At 36.8% G+C, this 18,799-nt stretch overlaps 1 protein-coding gene across 5 annotated transcripts in view; it reads left to right on the forward strand.

The window, feature by feature from the left end:
* Positions 1-18,799, forward strand: part of CHD9 (chromodomain helicase DNA binding protein 9) — a 73,708-nt gene that overhangs the window by 22,891 nt on the left and 32,018 nt on the right. For all 5 annotated transcript variants that reach the window (XM_069868624.1, XM_069868619.1, XM_069868622.1 and 2 more), the window contains 8 exons: positions 471-808; positions 10,017-10,128; positions 13,970-14,116; positions 15,313-15,381; positions 15,470-15,525; positions 16,330-16,447; positions 16,967-17,053; positions 18,364-18,501. In XM_069868624.1, the coding sequence (XP_069724725.1) occupies positions 471-808; positions 10,017-10,128; positions 13,970-14,116; positions 15,313-15,381; positions 15,470-15,525; positions 16,330-16,447; positions 16,967-17,053; positions 18,364-18,501 (1,065 nt within the window). The remainder of the gene's footprint in view (positions 1-470; positions 809-10,016; positions 10,129-13,969; positions 14,117-15,312; positions 15,382-15,469; positions 15,526-16,329; positions 16,448-16,966; positions 17,054-18,363; positions 18,502-18,799) is intronic.

Raw genomic sequence — 18,799 nt, forward strand, 5'->3', positions numbered from 1 at the left:
TCTTGGTTTTGTTCGAGCGTCTGCTCTGTTTAGCACCGATTCTCCTGAATCTTTCCGTCTGCTTTGACGTGTCTGTGGTGCTGGTCCCTTACCGAAGGCGAAATGCCGATCCCGTTACCTTCTGGCGTGGGTTGCTTTTTCGGATTTTGTGGGAAGAACGTTTATTTGAGATATTGGAGATGCGTGTCCAATGTACGAGAATGCTCGGAAGGCTACGGATCGCTCATTGTAACTGTAGAGGTGTGGAAGGAAGGCTCAGAGAATTTGGAGAACATACGTTTTAACTGATTTTCAGTACAAGGACTGGTTGTTTTAGAACCCGCAATTTATGTAGTTAACAGAATTCCATCTTTTTTTGGTTTGCCTGAGTTCCAGTTAAATCTGATAAAAAAACCCGCACTTTTTCTTTCAAGAAATCTTTATATTCTTTAAGTAACGTGGTTTTATTTACTTTCTGTGTCTTGCTGCAGCCTCCTTCCTCCAAGAAGGCTGATGGTTCAGGATCACACACTAAGTTGCAGAATACCCAGGTGAGGGCGACTTCTGAAAAGAAGCAGAAGAAAAAAGCAGATTTGGAAAGTAAACAAGAGAAGGCAAATCGTATAATATCTGAAGCGATTGCAAAAGCAAAAGAGAGAGGAGAGAGAAACATTCCTCGAGTGATGAGTCCTGAGAACTTCCCCAGTGTTTCAGCTGAAGGAAAAGAAGAGAAGAAGGGTAGAAAAGTTAAAACCAAACCGAAGGACAAGGAGAGCAAAAAACCGAAAACTGGTTCCTCGTCCAAAATTAAAGAGAAAACAAAAATTGGGTAAGTAGATGAAAATATCTTCTTATTGCTCTTCAGACTGTAAATCCTTTATTAAACTGAAAACTCCTTACTGATTGTAAAATGTTCTCTTCTACTGCCTACACAAAATTCTTCCTGTTTAAGTCCATGTATGGACTCATTCAGGAACAAGAATGATCTTTTTTTTCTCTTTAGATAAAATCGTTGTAGGAATATTCTTTTCAGAGGAATTATTTTAAATTCATATTCTGTACTTTGAAGCATAGACAAGACCAAAGAATCTTTCATCTAGTGTTGTATCAGTTGCAACTCCAAGTTAAATTTATCTGATATTATGTATGCTGTCTTTATCAATTTTGGCATGTTATCTTCAATACAGAGTGCATGATAAACTGCGCAGGGAGGAAGTGGAAGCTTAATGAACTTGTTAGCAAGTGAATACTCTTAGAATTATCACATGCATCAAAAGTAAAGTACATATTGGAAAATCTGTATTCTAAGCACTTTGTAGTACTTTGTTTGCAGTCTTCAGCTGTATCAGTTTAATCTGTCCTTGCGAATTTTGCAGACCCAGCTGGGTCAAGCTGGGTGGACACCTTGGGGTAAGGAGCTTTCCAAAGGCCTTAGAAGACTCCAAGGGATTCATTAGGTGGGACATCCTCTGACTGTAGAGCTAACCTAGTTCTCTCGTATACTCCTAAGCATGTCATTTCCAACATGAAATATGTCAGTGAGGACTTGAAATGGAAATCTTACCTGCAGTCTGATGATTTTTTTTTTAAAAATGCGTGGTCTTTTTGTTGTAACAGAAATAATGACTGGCATATCTCTCCAAACTTAAATGTCTCATATGTATTTCTGGGGGTTTTTTTTGGTTTGTTTTTTTTTCCTGGAGAACAGTGTTTTTCTTCAATGTTTGAAGTAAACAACTCCTGTGGGGTGTTAACCTGTAGTACAAAGATTAGTGCTCTGAACTTATCTTGATTCTTAGCTTGGCTTGGTTCTTGAACTTCAATGATCTTAATTTCTTTCCCTTCTGGTTAAGGGTTAGCATATGAGTGCTGCTTATAATACTCCTCAGTGTTTCCTTCTCTTTTTTTTTTTTTTCCCTTCATCTTGTTTAAAGTGGGGTTTTAGATGTATACTTCCAAAGTTGATTTGATTTTCATATTTCTGAATTTCCTTATGTTCTTTAACGGATATTTTGTTGGTCTGTCTAATCGGAAAACTTAATCTGTTTTTTGGCTGGTGGCAGTTTTGTGAAGCATTAGGGGAATTGCTCTTAGTGTGCTTTTTATTCACTCTTTTGGTTAATTAACAAAACCTGCCAAAATAGCATTATATACTACACAGTTCCCATAAGATTTTTAGTGTTTTTATTTGGAAAAAGTGAATTAAGCTGTTACATTTGGGCTATTCTGCATTCAGTTTTCTGTCTTCGTGAAACACATCAGTTAGGATCAGCTTTCAAGATTTCATGAGGTAGTGTCACCTGAGAAACATGTTTCTGAGACAGTAATTTTTAGCTGTGATGCTTTTGCTAGATCTGAAGTATGCTGAAGCCGTAGAGAAACTCCCATTTAATTAAATATGGTCAACTCTTAATAATTTTGCATTGACCTCCCTGTTATTTACCAATTTAATCAACTAATGTCCCAACAGCACTCTGTTTAACTTAATCATGCTGCAAGGTATTACACTCGGTATGTGGGGCATACGCGTAAACATTTAGCAGTCAGATCCTGTTTGAGAGGAGTAAACAGAGTCTTCTAGAGCCACGTACACGTTTTGTTTTTCAGAAGTTCTATGGATTTTGATGGTGAGCACTAAATCAAGTGCTTTGAGGCATCATGTTTTGTATCCAAACAGCTTCATGTGCTGTTATGTTGTTAGCACTATTTTATATTATATAATACCTAACCTATTAACGGTGTAGCGAAGAATCTACTAGAGTGGTTTTGAATAGCAGTAATTGCAAGAAGGCTTTGCTTTTTAAAAATAATAATCATACTGGAATCTGTTTGCTATGCAGATGTAGCGATTGATCTTATATAAGATAAGTATTTGCCATAGAATGGCTGTACTTGGCTTATCAGAGGAGGTTAAAAAAATTGTGGGATTAGTAAAATTTGTTTTATCTAGAGAAGAATGAAATTAAATCACTAATAGGGTTTGTAGGAGGCTCAACAGCTCTTCTAAAGGTTTATTCCTGTCTTATATTGTCAGGAAAATATTTCTTATGAATCTAAGCACATCCTAGAAAATGTTGCTATATCAAAATAGTATTGCGATTTTAAATGTGTAGGTGGCTACATTGATTTTCTCATTTATCTTAAAACAAATTCTGACTGAATCTTGGGAGAAAATTTTACCATGCTGAGATAATACATTTTTTTTAGAGGTGTTTGGGGAATGGTTTTAATCTGTTTTTTCACAACTCTGCTAGCATCAAACATAGCCTATCCAATATGAGCACGATTTTATCTTCTCTAGTCCAGCAGTCAAACAGCAAAATCGTACTTAGACTGTGATCATGAACTTTGCTGGCATCTTACAGGGGTCCTGTCTGTGCAGCGTATCTTGTGTGGCAGGTCCTGCATTGCACTTGAGGAGGATTTGCAGGGTTGCACAGTTGCCCATCTGTGAAAATTACATTATTTGTGTCACTACAGTACAGAAAAAATTTACGTGATTCTTTGCAATTTATCGTTCCAATTTATCATTAACAATTACTAGCAATTACTTTATAGACAGGCTGTTGAGGTTCAAGAAGTCCTGCCTGTTAATTTCAATCAGATGTTTTAGAACTGGGTTCGGTTAAGTTTCTGTGTCATAAGCATTGGTGAAGATCAATGACTGAGTTAATTATTACCAAGAACATTTTACGTGTATGTCAGAAGTTATTAGAAGATTGGATCATAATATTTTTAGTATTATAAAATTAAGTAAGCAGTTTGCTTTGTGCATTGATTACTGATCAAATTCATTCTTTGAAAGTAACTTGCTTTACAGTTTTTCTGAGAACTGCAAAACCAGTTTTCATATCCTGGCTATTTACCAAGGCTTATTGGGAAGCTCTTTATACCTTTAATATTTTTGCATAGAACTTGTTTCCGTCTACTTCTTGCATTCAAGATGATGCGTACTTGAATTAAAAAATCTGCTTCTTACCACTTGATATGAAAGACAGGAGAATTTTGAATTTGAATATTCTGTTGTTTTTGAAAAAAATAGATTGGCATTTAGGTTTTACAGCTCTTGATGTATTCCCACCTACTCGAACATAAAATTAAATATCATGGCCCTGATGAAAAGCACCAGCTCTGCATTGGTGATGTAAAGGACAATACCAGTAGACTACATTTAGTCATTTATTTATCATTGCATGCTTTAAAATAAATCAAGCCCCCAAATCCTTAGTATTTGATTTACAGAAGTTCAGTTCAGTTCAGGGCTGTGGTCCTTAATTTCAGAACTGTTTCCTGCTATCTGAAATGGCTGTTTTGTTTCATGTGCTAAAAAAACAAAATATTTTTTTTTATTACTAACTCTTAAATTGTAAATTAAGTAATGAATCCAGCAAGTCTTTTGTGATCCTGTTCACTACTCAAATGATTAGATGTCCTGGTTCCCTTGAAGAAGGTCTCAGCTGTACTGTTTATAATACAGATCATTTTTAGGATGCAAGACTGACAGAACACTGTGATTGCTTGTTGATATGATAGTTAAGATGATTTGAAACCTTCATAAACTTTTAGCAATGGTAGATGTGGGGAGGGGTGTGACTCTTTGGTGAAGTTTTCTCTGCTCCCACATTCTACTTTTGATGCCTGAAGTTTCAAGTTTTGGTGCCTCATTGATGCAAAACACATGAATGCAAAATAGTGTGGTCTTATTGAATAAGTAACTAAATGTTTGTTTGTTCTCTTGCATTATTGTTCCAGAGTTGTATGAGCTTGAGATGGCTGTTGTTTCCAGTGAGACTGTAGTAGTGGTTTAAAATCTGTGCACTGTTCAGAAGTTATTAATTTGAAATATAATTGGAGAAGGAGACAGTGGCTAATATTAGCGTGTTAGTATTATTTTTGAAACTTACATTGAAGGGATAAGAGCAACTGATTTTATACCACCAGTATAACTTTCATTCCAAGAGGATACTTCTCAGGGAAGTGTCTGTTTTGTATTTTGCTAATAGATAAAACTTTTAGCTAAGTTTTTAGTGACTAAGAAATACTAATACTGCTGATAATGTAGGAGTTTTATGGCTAGTAATATAATGAAGTCCTTCGATTACAACTTAAAATATTTGTGAGGCGACTTTGGACAGTAATAATTAGTTAATTTGTTTATCTGTTTTGGGTAAAGTGAAGTAGAATGATGTATTAAAGGCATGTATCAAAGGCCAGCAATACTTATTCTTATGTCCCTGATTGATACTTGCTGTTTTTCTTTCCTCTTTAATGCTTCATGTTTGCTCTTTGGAAAACTGTTCTTTATAATAGTCACAGAGAATCCCATAATCCTTTAGGTTGGAAAAGACCTTTAAGATCATCAAGTCCAACTGTAAACCACACACTTCCAAGTCTACAACTAAGCTGTGTCCCTGAGCACCACATCTATGAGTGTTTTTAGCACCTCCAGGTATGGTGATTCAGCCATTTCCCTGGGCAGCCTGTTTCAGTGTTTGACAACCCTATTGGTAACGTAATATTTCCTAATATCCAATTTAAACCTTCTCTGGTGCAACTTGGTGCAATTTCTCTCATTCTTTCCTTTGTTACTTGGGTGAAGAGACCAACACCTGCCTTGCTACAACCTTCTTTCAGGTACTTGTAGAGCAATGAAGTCTCAGCTTCCATTTCTCCAGTGTGAATAGCCCCAGTTCCCTCAGCCACTCCTCATGAAACTTGTGCTCTGACCCTTCTCCAGCTCTGTTTTCCTTCTCTGGACATGCTACAGTCCCTCCATGTCTTGTAGGGAGGGGGCCAAAACTGAACACGTGATTCGAGGTGTGGCATCACCAGTGCCAAGCACAGGGGGATGATTGCCCCTCTGCTCCTGGTAGCCATACCTTTGCTGATACAAGCCAGGATGCTTTGGGCTGACTTGCCTACCTGCGCCACTGCTGGCTCATGTTCAGCTGGCTGTCATCCAGCATCCCTGGGTTCTTTTCAGCTGGGCAGCTTTCCAGCCAGTCTTCCCCTGTGCATTGCATGACGTTGTGGCTGAAGTGCAGGACCCTACACTGAGCCTTGTTGAACCCCATACAGTTGGCTTTGTCCCATTGATCCAGATCCCTCTATAAAGCCTTCCTATCCTCACACTGATCAACACTCCTGCATATTAAAGCTGTTTGAAGTGTTGACAACTCGTCAGTCACGTTCTGAGCTAGCAAATAGAAAGAGGATGGAACAGATTCTTCATGGTTCTTAATTTATATGAAAGAAGTTGCAATGGGTTTCAAATAGTGGTTTCTGCTGGTCTTGCTGATACTTTTAAGTCTTTCGATTTTGTTCATCTGCTCCATTTTAGGAGTTTGGTGCTAAGGATCAGAAGTGATAATAATGACTGATGTAGTGGCTTCTTATTAAACATTTCCATTGATATAAGTTTCTCAATGTCTTTATTTTGTGGTTGTAGAAAAAAGGAATATATGTTGAAGCAACCTGCATTTTCCAGTTGTTAAGGTATTTCTAGATGTTATGTAATAAGATAAATTTTAAATTCAAAAAGGCAAGAGAAAGTGTATTTGGGATGGTGTTTAGTGGTATTACTTATTCTGTGTATATTGGGTGCTGTTTCCTTTTCATAGAAACAGAATAGTTTCTGCTCAGAACAGTTTGTTTCAGGGTGGAAAAAGGGATTTTAGCCAAGGATCTTTATGCTTTCATGCAGAAATTTATAAACTGGCAAGAGAACTTGCTCCCTCGATGAAAAAAAATTCACAGAATTGATCCAGTTTACAAGCTTCTGAGAATCATTGTTTTCACATAGCAGATTTCTTTTAGAAGTTTTTGGCCAAAATATGAGCAGATTGCATTTTTACTAATAGAAATGTGTGACTTTAGCACCATACTGTTGTTCAGCAACTTCTGATAGCAAGGAGCATTGTGGTTCTGGGCGCTGGATCAGAAAAAAGTGAAACCATGCATTTATTCCTCTCGTTGGCACCATATCTGTATAGAGTAGGAAACATTCTGATCTGCAACATGTAGAGAAGATGTTAAGAAAAATTCAGGGAGATGTTTGTGAAAAGAAGTACTAGGGGTAGGGAACACAAGATTAAGGTAAGACACACAAGCTGATAGAGAAATGGAATGTTATGTATAAGAGTGTGGGGGGGACTCTACAGCTGCAGAGGAGAGGAAAAAAAAAAAAAATACAGGGAGGGATGTAACCAGAGCAGTCTAATCACAAAATAAGCCAGTGTTGTGAAACAGAAGGTCCTTAAAATCTTCTGCTATTCAGTGGATACTGCTAGAACCCATAGTAAAATAACCATGGCCTTCTTTAATATTGTGCTGCTTGAATCCTAAAGGAGCCTGAGCCTAAAGTGTTAGGCAGTAGTGTGTGAAATGAGGATGAACTATGGTTGTGTGGATACAAATGCAGCAACATGTGTTTAAGAAGCATTTCGATCCACCATTTCACACAAGAGGACCAGAATTTGGAGTACATTGCCCAGGGAGGTGTCAGCCTTGGAGATAAACAGAACTTAACTGGACTGAGCAAGGTACAAGAGCTCTGAAGCTGGCTCTGAGTATGGATGAGATGTCTTCCAGAGACCCCTTCCAGCTTGACTTATATCTTATATTTGATGAAAGAACATAGTGTTCCTTTTTCTTCGTTGGTAGTAATCTTGTAGTCTTGTTTTTCACTTAAATCAAAACGTGTATAATGTTCATAATCAACTCTGCTTGCCATACATGCATCGGGCCTTAATGCCTTTGCTCCAAGTCAAAGAGAAGACTTGGGCTCTTATTTATTGGTGAAAAAAATAATCATGTCATGTACCAATTATATCATGTGAGTTTACTGGATTGAATATGTTCTGTGTCCAGTTTATTAAATGAGAAGATCAGCAAGGAGCAGGTAAGGAACAGCTCAACTTGTTGCACTTAACACGTGGGCAAAGTTTAAAACAGTGCATACCTAGGGGAGACCTAGTATCCGCTCTCCAGCAACGGCCAAAAGCAGATGAAATGGGGAAAAATTTGAGAGCAGGGAAAACATACGTGATACTTAGTATTTTCGCAAACTCTAAACATGCAAATCGGGAACTTTGTGGGATTGGCACTGTTTCATTCATTTACTGATCTTCCAAGAAATTCTCACTCGTAAGTTTATCAGATTTCCCTTTGGATCTATGTTAAATTTTAACATCCACAACTTCGTCGAATAACAAGCTCAGAAGTCCGATAACAGTGTGCCTTGTCTGCATCACGTTGGAATATTAGCTGAATTGACATATTAGCTGACAAGTGCTAATGTAAGACTTAAATTCTTTGAAACGAAGCAAGATAAAAAATGGGATAAGTGGTTTATTCAAGTCCATCACCAGGAAGAGTAATACTGGGTGAATGCCTGAAAAATCCAGCAGTCTTGGGGAAAAAATGAAGAAGGGAATCTTAATCAGAGTTTGAAAAGTGAGGAGGAAAAAACCCCAAACTACTTTTGAATATAGTACGAAAACCATTGCATTCGTTGTTGAAATGATTTCCTGCAATTATGACATGTTTTCTAAGTAACAATTAAACTGAGAACACCTAATGAAAAGTAAGGACTCAAGGACTAGTATTTACCCTTGAACAAGCAGCTCTGTGATTATGCTTACTGCAGCTTAATTTCAATATGCATTTGCCAGTACCATTAATTTCATACTAGAAGTAAAAAATGGGAGTGGAAAACTTTTTCTTTTTCTTTCTTATTTATTTTTAACCTTTTCATTGAGCATACCTAGCAGTTAAGTATTGAAAACCAATGAAAGTGTTCATTGCTTCTTAAAATAGGTCTGAAATCTTTTGTAAGCCATGTTGCTTAAAGTATCTATATCGTTTCAGTGATTTAAGGTTTTCATTTTTTGTGTGGACTTTTCGTTTGGACTAGTATGTGATAAATCTCTTATTTGAACACTTGTGAAGAGAAGAAAGTAATGTGTGAGTGTTTCAACCCCGCTTTCTCATTAGTGGGTTTTCAGGTAGCCAAGATATTTGATGCTACTTTGGTGTAAAGTAACTTGTATTGTCTGCTTTAAGACTAAAATGCTGTTTCGTTTGTGCCATAAATGGAAGAGGCAGCTGATATGGTGGAACAGTTACCTCATTTTCTGTTACACAGATCTGGTGGCTAGGTACTGTATAAATTAACTTATTTCAGGACAGCTCTTTATCTGTGATTTTATTGTGTAGTTCATCATCATTTTACAATTATGCTACTGAAAACATATTTCAAGAGGAGTATTTGGCACACTTCCGATGTGAAAAAATAAATATTTTGACACCCTTCAGTAAAAACCAAATCAGATGACTTGGTATCATGATTTGAAGCATAACCTTTAAATGTGAAAAAAGAAATAACTGGTGTTTTTTCATTAGAGTTTAACTAATTCATTTGATATGCTGTTGTCTCTTGATATATTTTGAGAGGTTCTAAGATTTCTTACAGGTAAAACTATTGAGTTTTGAATAGATCTTTTTTTTACTCTTTTTTCTTTTTAAAGGCCAAAAAGGGTTTATGCAAGTCTCTCTTTTTTTTTTCCCCATTGAATGACTTATTTAAACATACAAGTTTTGCATGCCAAGCAGCTTTGAATGCTTTTAAGTTGTTGTCCATAGCTGATTTTTTGATTAAAAATAAGATGTATTTTGCACTGAAAAATAGCTCAAGATAAATAATTGAGTGTCACCATCTGCAGATGGTATTTATGCTGACTTTGTATCGCTTACCGTTGTCAATTAGCTTAAATTTCGTATCTTCTTATTTATAGGTTTAAAATTTGTATAATACACAGGAATTGGGATAGTAAGGTAACTGCTTGCCTGTAGAGAAAATCGACAATAGAAGATAATGTCTGCTGAGAAGTTGTAGCTCTTTGTTTTGACACATTTTTCAGGCAGCAGTGCTTCTGCATTTGGCATTAAGAAGAATATGGGAATTCCTAGTGCATGTGGTGTTATTTTAACTAGACCAGTATATGGCATTCACTTAGATGTTGTTTTTTTCTTAACAGAAAGCTAATCATCACGCTAGGTAAGAAGCAGAAAAGAAAAATTGAATCTTCTGATGAATTGTCAGATGCTAAGCAGACTCCACAGCGGCCGTTAAGAGATGAGGACTCACAGGTAAGTAATCAGAATTTTCCCCTTTTGAATTTGCATGTGGTGTTATTTCTACAAGCTTCTTTTCCCCATCTCCAAAAAGTTATGCTACTTCTGACACAGTGACAGTTACTCTCTCACTGCTGTCTGTCTCTCATAGATAGAACCTAATGTTATCAGCTACTTTTCTTAGTTGAAAACCAGAAAGTCCTATGTGTTAGAGTCTGCTGTCTGTAATGGGACATCAGTGCTCCGCTTTTGTCTGTTGCATTTCAGTATGGAAGGCCATAGGTTTGCGATTCACATATTGAGCTGGCAGTTATTCCTGATCCTTACTTTTACTGACTTTGTGGAGAAAATGTAGAGATGGCCTAATAGAGCAGACATCTATCAGTAAGAACAGCTCCTTTAACCTTTAAAAGGCTTGTTTCAAACTTAACTCCTTGAGCTGAACTCTCTTTCTGTAGAAACTGAAAGAATTGGGTTTCTTGCAGTGTTGGATCTGAAGGTAGCAATGATCAATATACCGGTGGCCTCTGTTGGCTTGTGGAGTATTTCTGAAGCAAGTGCCAGATGAAGAATGGAAGTGGTGGAGTTATTCTCTTGAGGAATAACTCCCTTGTAACTTTCTTTCTGCAGTTTTTTCATAGATTGCCCTGGTTAAAATAGTAACATAGTTACTTATTTACAAAACCTACCCACAGACAAGTGGGAACTGTGAGTAGGAGACTGCATCCTAGTTGTGTGTATGTTAGTAAGAGTTTTATAAGTTTCTGGCTTAAGGGCAGCTCTTTTAAAACTAAGTTTATAAGCTGGAAATGCATTTTTTTATCCTATGGCAATTTTGTCCACAAAGATGAAATCTGTATTCAAAATAAGGTGGTGCTGAGAAAAAATTAATTGCATTATTTGATGACAATGTCAGAAAACAATTATGAGATACTGAGTTGACCTTTAGTTAATGCTGGGGGGGGCGGGGATCAGAAACCATTTGCCAGAATGACATTTTATTAACTTCAGTGATAGCTTGTCTTAGGTAAAGGTTACCTGAAGGAAACATTAAGTTATTTGTTTCTTGGAGAATTTGTTTTCATTGCTTAGCTGTAAGTTGCTTTACTGCATTAATTCATTCTCTCTTTAGTTTTCCAACATTTCTTGGTTTTCTTTTCCTGTTGCTCATGGCTGTCTATTTCTAAGCCCTGGAGGGCAGTTCTAGTTGTTTTTTGGGATGGTGGTTTTTTCTCCCCTAATTGATTTGGTATACTTATTTTCACAGTAAGTGTCTCCCTTAAGTACATTGATTTACTTCTTGGAAAAAATATATGGTACTACTTTATTTTGTGCCTTGAGTTTTTTCAAACAACTCGAATATATATTAATATGTTGGAGAACGTATGTCTGTTTATGTTTTGTTAATCACTTCATACTTTATGATAAGTTAGAGAAGGATTGAAAAGGCCAGCTAATGCCTCATTAAAAAATGCAACAAATACTTGTAAAACTTGAACCTGGTTTTTAATCTTTTTTCCTAATTCATGTGTCACTGTGCATCGCTCCTATTAGTATTGTTGGTTCAACGATCATGTGACATTTTACGTTGCCTTAAGGTGTCTGTTTAAGCCTGATGTTTCTTTTTGTGCTTACACTCACCCCTTTCCCCTTGTTTTTTATTGAGGAGTAGCTAATCTGGCTGTGCTGTTGTGGAAACCTGATTGAGTAGTTTCTTACATGCTCTCTCCCTCCTTCTCCAGAAGACTTGTGATGCCTGTTCTCTGATTTTTACTGTAGATATCGTATTACTACTGTCTTACAAAAATCGTGGTAGTGTAGTTGCTACAGCATAGGGAGGTGTTTTACCAGATACCACTGACCAAGAGTGAATTTAACAGTCAGGAAGAAAGTTCCTATGCTGCAATCTTTTTGTTACTTAATATCTGTTCTGCAGAAGCCAATATGACCACAGGATTCTGTTTTTTGTTCTGTTCACAACTCGTTCTTCTCAAAGAGTATTGCAACCAGTGGTGGCTTTTCCTAAACAAAAATATGCTTTGCAATGTAGCTTGTTATAATTATTAGGTTGGTGCAAAAATAATTGCTGGTTTTGTCACTGTTAATTGTGATGCTTATTTTGCATTAAGCTTTTATTTAACTGTGTCCATGTAGTGCTCCATTTTAAAGTGCAAAATTCTCTGTATTTTTCATGCTAATGCTTTTGTTTTCACTGTTTATTCTTTCTTTTTATATTATGCTGTCAAATTAAAGATGGAAAACAAGAAAACTCGAGTGATTTTGTTCTATGAGTGCAAAGGGGGATGTAAAGCAATGGGAACTGCTAGCAGTATCAACCAAGCAGTTGGCCAGGGGACCATCAACAAACATAGAACTGGACATTGGTTCCAAAACCTTTGTAACGGAAATAAGAGCCTTGAAGTTCATTGAGGAGGATCACAAGCATCCTTCTGCAATAGACAGTAATGCATTGAGGGCCATTATTGAAGCAGAGCCACACAAAACAGCCCGAAGCACTAAATATTGACCACCTAAGAGTTGTTTGACACATTGGCCACATTAGAAAATCAAAATAGCTCAATGAATGGGTGCTGTACAAATGGCTAAAACCATCACAGCAGAGAAGTATTGCCAGGAAATGGACAAAATGTACCAAGAATGGCAGCCTTTACGTCCATCAGTGGTCAGGTGAATGGGACCAATGCTTCTTCATGGCAATGCCCAACCATGTCTTGCAAATGATTCTGCAGAAACTGTGCAAACTTGACTACAAAATTCTACCTCTCCCAGCAATTACCACGTTTTCAAGCATCTTGACAATTTACTGCAAGAGAAGGTTTTCCGCAACCAAGCAGCAGCTCGAAACGCCTTTGAACAAGTCATCAGTTCCAGGACTCCAGTTCTCTGCTACCAGAATAGATTTGTTTCTTGTTGGCAAAAACGCATAGGTTTTAATGGTTGTTATTTCAAATAATAAATTTTATTCTAAGCTGAGATATACTGCTTTAAAGTTGATGATTAAAAGTGGCAATTATTTTTGCACCAACCTAATAATTTATTTTATAGAGATTGTTTTGCTTTGCTGGTTCTGTTTTTGCAATGATCAGTTATCTAAAGCAGCACTATTTTCCAATGATAGCTGACTAGTTTGAACCTGGTGCTATTATTTATCCAATGGATTTGTAAATTAACCTTTTGGCTAAAGATGCAGTGTCTCATGAGGGCTGGAAAGGATATGTAATATCCTAATAATCCAGGTATTTGAAACTTACACAGTGAAAACAGATAAATTTATTGGGGTGAACTTAATTTCTGCAGCTGCAGCTTGTTGTTCTCAAATTCTTGCAACAAACTTTATTAGCCATCAAATCAGGTTTTATCAGCAATCTGACCGATGCAATCTAATTAAAATCTTCTTCAAATTTTTGTGTAACGTTGTTTAATAGAGAGGCTTCAGCGTCTTTTCTGTCTTTCAGTCAGGTTCTTGAATTGCACAGTAACACACTGCTGTTACACTGAATTATTAAATTGGTGTTGAAATACTGATGTTTATGGGAGATCTATTATATATCAGCTTTGTTCCCATACCCTGAAAATGTTGTTCCATGTTTAATTTCAAACTCTAAAAATAAAATATTTAATGTTTATATGAACCATAAAAAAATGTAATAGAATTCATCAAAAATAATATATGGCTACTCTTGTCCCTCCGTGATTCACATGCTTTATGTTTTCTATCAAATGTTGGCCTTCATTTTTTGATGCAGCTTAAGTATTGCTTAGAGTGTCCCAAACTTATAATTTACGTTACAGGAAGTTTTTTGTAAAACTTTTATTTTTATTGTCCTGCCTGCAGAAGAGACGGTCAAATCGTCAAGTTAAAAGGAAAAAATATGCTGAAGAAGGAGAAGGAAAGCAGTCGGAAGAAGAGGCTAAAGTTGCTGTGAAAAACAAAAAGAATTCTGCCCCTTTACCTGCTGAACAGCCTTTACAGTTGTTTGTGGTAAGTGAAAACTGGCTTGGACTGTAGTGGCAACTTCCCAGTTGTCTCAAGGACTTCAGTGAATAAAGCTCATAACTTGGAAGGAGTACGTTATTAGTAGTAGGCCACAGTTTATTTTATGTGGCATCTTGCTAAGATCTTGAGCACTAGAAGAAATTCTTATTACCTTGTTTTCTGTTATGAACATTCGTTGACTTAACTGAAGTTAGTGGTATGTATAAGGCTAAGGACAGGTGTATCTTAAATATCTTTTTATGCTGTGTACACATCTGAAAAAGCTGTATGCTGATATATTCTGCAAGTGCAGAAGTATAAAATTGAGTCTGTGGCCATCTCTGCTTACTGAGGTTTTTAAAAAGGATACTCCTCCCTGTTTAGCCTCTGCTTTAGGTTTCCACTTCCCTTGTGCCAGCTCTGGTAGTCAAGCTCACTGTTGAGGTAACTAATGTGACAAGAAAGAAACAGTTAAGAAAATGTGAGATGCTTGTAGGAGTGCCAAAGTTGTAAAGGAGGAAGAGGGATAGTGTGATTGGGAGCAAATCAGACAAGAGGGAAGGTGACTTCTTGTTTGAAGAAACTTTTAAATTTGGTGCACTATCTCTGCAAGTACAGCTTCAGCCTTGGCACAGCTTAGTAATCCCCTGTCTGTGTCACACATAATACCTGCTGGAGTTCCCAGGCATGACCTTGTCTGCCTGATTCCACAGTGTGCTTGTTAATCTTTGTTCAGAGTAAATTTGTTAAATTGAGTTTGGCTCATGCTTGGTTGTTTCTGTTTTACTAATTGTTTTAACCTGTGTGCTAGAGTTCTTCTTTCTCCATATCTGTATTATCAGTTTCTGGGTGAGTCTACTGCATCAGAAAAGCTCAGCAGGGCATTCACAGTGAGTCTGTGTCTGGAAGGCATCAGAATCACCATTGCCTGTGCTATAAGTGTGTTTGGCAGGTGAGCATTACATTTGATGCTCTTTGGAAGTGCCAGACTTCGTGTTTTTTTTGCATCTATTTCTGGATATAAACCTAAATTTTAAATTTTACTTGCAGACTCTTAAGAGAATGCTACTGGTAGTGGTCAAATTTGCCTTTGTTGTTGATCTTTCAACAAGCCACTTGTGTTTGTAAGTTTTAAGCCTGATGAGTTTGAAGTGAGGGCATTTACTGTTAGTTATAATGTCATTTTTTTTCCACATTTATAGGAAAATCCAAGTGAAGAAGATGCAGCAATTGTAGACAAAATCTTATCCTCCAGAGTAGTGAAGAAAGAAGTAAGTGATTGGCATGGCATAAAGTTGCTTATTTGAAAAAAAGATTTTGTATCCATAGTTTAAATTTCCCCTGAATTTCCTTTCCTAGGTATCTGCTGGGGTGACAGTAGAAACGGAAGAGTTCTTTGTAAAATACAAGAACTAGTAAGTATTAAAAAAGTTGCCTCACTGCATGATATGTCTGAATTAAGTACCAGACTCGTACTAAAGTTTGTCTTATTGTTTGAAGACTACTTATAACCAGATTTTCTCATCTTTTGAGATTTGTTCTTTACAAATTCAGTCGTAAAATTCACTCACCAATAAGCTGACAGCTATTATTGCCAAAGGACAGAATTTTTAGAGAGGATAAGTATATTTATTAAATTCAGCAGGGGCTGCATGCGTGAGGCTGATTTTCATTTCATTAATTTAAGTCAGAGCTATTTTGTGTACCTAGATTACATGTATGTACTTCTGTCAGGGCTCACCTGGGGGACAGTTCGCTGGTGTAAGCTGCTCATGTTCCCTCCTTCTTTTGACTCTGCTCCTTCCTGCTTTTCTCTCAGCCCAATCTGTCGCCACATTCCTTTTTGACATGGGCTCTGGTGCTCCTGACTAATCTTCTAGATGGGCTCAGCCGTATAATTCAGTAGTACATGTGAAGACACATTCACATGAAGTGGATGAAGAAGTTAGATCTAGTGTATTAAATACTTTATATCTCTGGTCGCTTTGACAGAACTGTGTAGATGGTAGCCCAAAAGCATTGACTTAATTAGGTGCTGCAATATGATTATTTGGAGGAATAAATCTTAATCTTTACAGTGATTTCTGTCTTAAATGATAAAATGTTACTTTTTGGGTGAAATCTTGGTTTATAAGATAGATTGTTTTAACTGTTTATTCAGAGTATATAGTAAGCTTTTGCTTCGACTAATATGTTAATGTTCATCTGTGTAATTTTAGCTCTTATCTCCACTGTGAGTGGGCCACAGAACAACAGCTTTTAAAGGATAAAAGAATCCAGCAGAAAATAAAACGGTTCAAGCTAAGGCAAGCACAAAGAGCTCACTTTTTTGCAGATGTGAGTATGAAGTATACAATTAAGTAAGCTTTTTTTCCCTTGTGAAATGGTGATTAGTAGTCTGCTTTTAAATTGAAAAGCTGAATGTTGAAGTAAAACTTAGTCACCAAGGTTGGGATTTTTGTTGCAGCAGGGAGTTGTTTTATACATAATTTTAAGAGTAAGTCTTTTGAGGTCACTGAAGTAGCCTAACTTCCATTGTTTGAAATTGGGATTGTTTGGATATCTACTTAAAAGTTTTAACAAAGGGAAGATTATGTTTCTATGGCTAGTTGCTTTACTCTAAGATTTTCCCGACAGCACTTTGTTTCTAAATGAGTGCATTTTCTCTTCTAATGTCTGATCCCTCATCAGTGCCAGCCAGAACAAAAAATAGTAAAGAAATAAATTATTTTAAGGTGTGTGCAAAAGCCTCAGTAGATTCTAAAGGCCAAATTAATTTTGTGTACTATGAAATCAAGTCTTAGCCTATACTGGGCTTTTTTGCCTCCCTACTGGTTTATTCACTTTACGTTGCAGATGGAAGAAGAACCTTTTAATCCTGACTATGTTGAAGTAGACCGGGTATTAGAAGTATCTCTTTGTGAAGATAAGGACACTGGTGAGGTAAGTATATCTTAAAACAAGTCAAGAAGATACACCTCCATGCACTGTTTGATTGCGGCATTTTTGGTAGATTTCAGAGTAAGACCTTAATGATTATGAAGTTCTGCAGTATTTTTTGCAACATGACAATCCTGACATTTCCTATGCTAGCCATATATTTGGAAATAGAAATCGACTGCAATGGCTTATATTTTTTTAGTATTAATAGGTCATAGTAGACAAAGCTTAGGTATTTACTGACGTAAGTGTGAGGTTTGACAACTGCCCTGTCAGTTGTGGCAGAAGTCTGATCCCATGTACTGTCCTGTCTCTCTGATAATGAGGAGTCACTGCTGAGAGAAACACGAGAAGTCGGAGCAGTGGTGATTTTGTCTTTCTCTCTAACTCTGTCCCTAGGCTTTAGGCAGCCGGTGATGGAGAGGTGTTTTGGTATTCCCTAGCAGACCTTTCTCCTCTTTATCAAAACTCTTTTTTTACCTTTAAAAACCACTTCTAGAAAGCTATTACAGAACAAAACCGTGAGCACAAAGACTGGCAGAGTTATTGATTAAGGCTATTGGAATAGCTATGGTATTTATTCTGTTCTTCTAGAAAGCAAAATGAGCAGACTCTTACCTAGAGATTTCTGCATTCATCTTCCAAAAGCAGGGTTGAGGGTTAAAATTGTTTTTTATTGTATGCAGTGTAGTTGTCTATTATTATACCTTTAGAAAAAATGTATGGTTGTCATAAGTCTTTAGCCCAGCTTCTCGAAAAATTACTTTTTATCTAAATTAATCTAACTAAAATAATCTGCTTTGATTGCATCTTTGGAGAGTTTTCCTTTTTTTTTAGGTATATGACCCACTAGACTTAAAAAGCTTTATATTTTTTTGAGAAGACTTCTGTGTCTGGCACTTTCCAGAGCTCTTTGTTTTAGGTTTATGTAGCCTGACAGGGTAATAGAAGAAGTGTTCTGGGTGGCACCTCTATAGTTAACATCTGTAGTTAATTGGTCAGTGTGTCATTCCCCTTCTCCCCCCACTCCATCCTCTTTCCCCAAACATCACAAATGTAGTTTACCTTTCTTTAAACTTGTGGATGAGTGGGATAGAAAAGTACTCTGGGGTCTATAACAAATGGCAGAGTATGAGAAGCCAAAGATAGGAGAGTAGATAACAAGAACCTACACACATAATCTCTTTAAAAATGTATCAGAAATGTGGTTTTGTTTCCAACTCTCATGTAAGTTAGCTGCTCAAATAGTAAGGCATATTAACAGTCTGTGTACTAAATTAAAAGCTGATAACATTCAGAATTTTCTTCTGCAGCCTGTTATTTACTATTTAGTAAAATGGTGTTCGTTGCCATACGAAGACAGTACGTGGGAGCTGAAAGAAGATGTAGATCAAGCGAAAATAGAAGAATTTGAACAATTACAAGCTTCCAGGCCTGACTCAAGGAGACTGGTAAAATTATTCTTAGTTTACTTGTATGTCTTGGCAAATTGGGTTTTATTTGGTGTTAAAACTTAAACTTCTTGACATTCTTTGTAAAGAAAGACCTCTTTTACAATGAGGGATGTGAAACACAGGCACAGGTTGCCCAGGATGTAGAGGAAGCCCCGTCCCTGGAAGCATTCAAGGCGGGATTGGATGGAGCTCTGAGCAACCTGATCTGGTTGAAGATACCCCTGCTCCTGCAGGGGAATTGGACTAGATGACCTGCAAAGGTCCTTTCCAACCCAAAGCATTATGTGATTCATTG

This window comes from Phaenicophaeus curvirostris, chromosome 14, assembly GCF_032191515.1.
Source record: "Phaenicophaeus curvirostris isolate KB17595 chromosome 14, BPBGC_Pcur_1.0, whole genome shotgun sequence".
NCBI classification, from domain to species: Eukaryota; Metazoa; Chordata; class Aves; order Cuculiformes; family Cuculidae; genus Phaenicophaeus; species Phaenicophaeus curvirostris.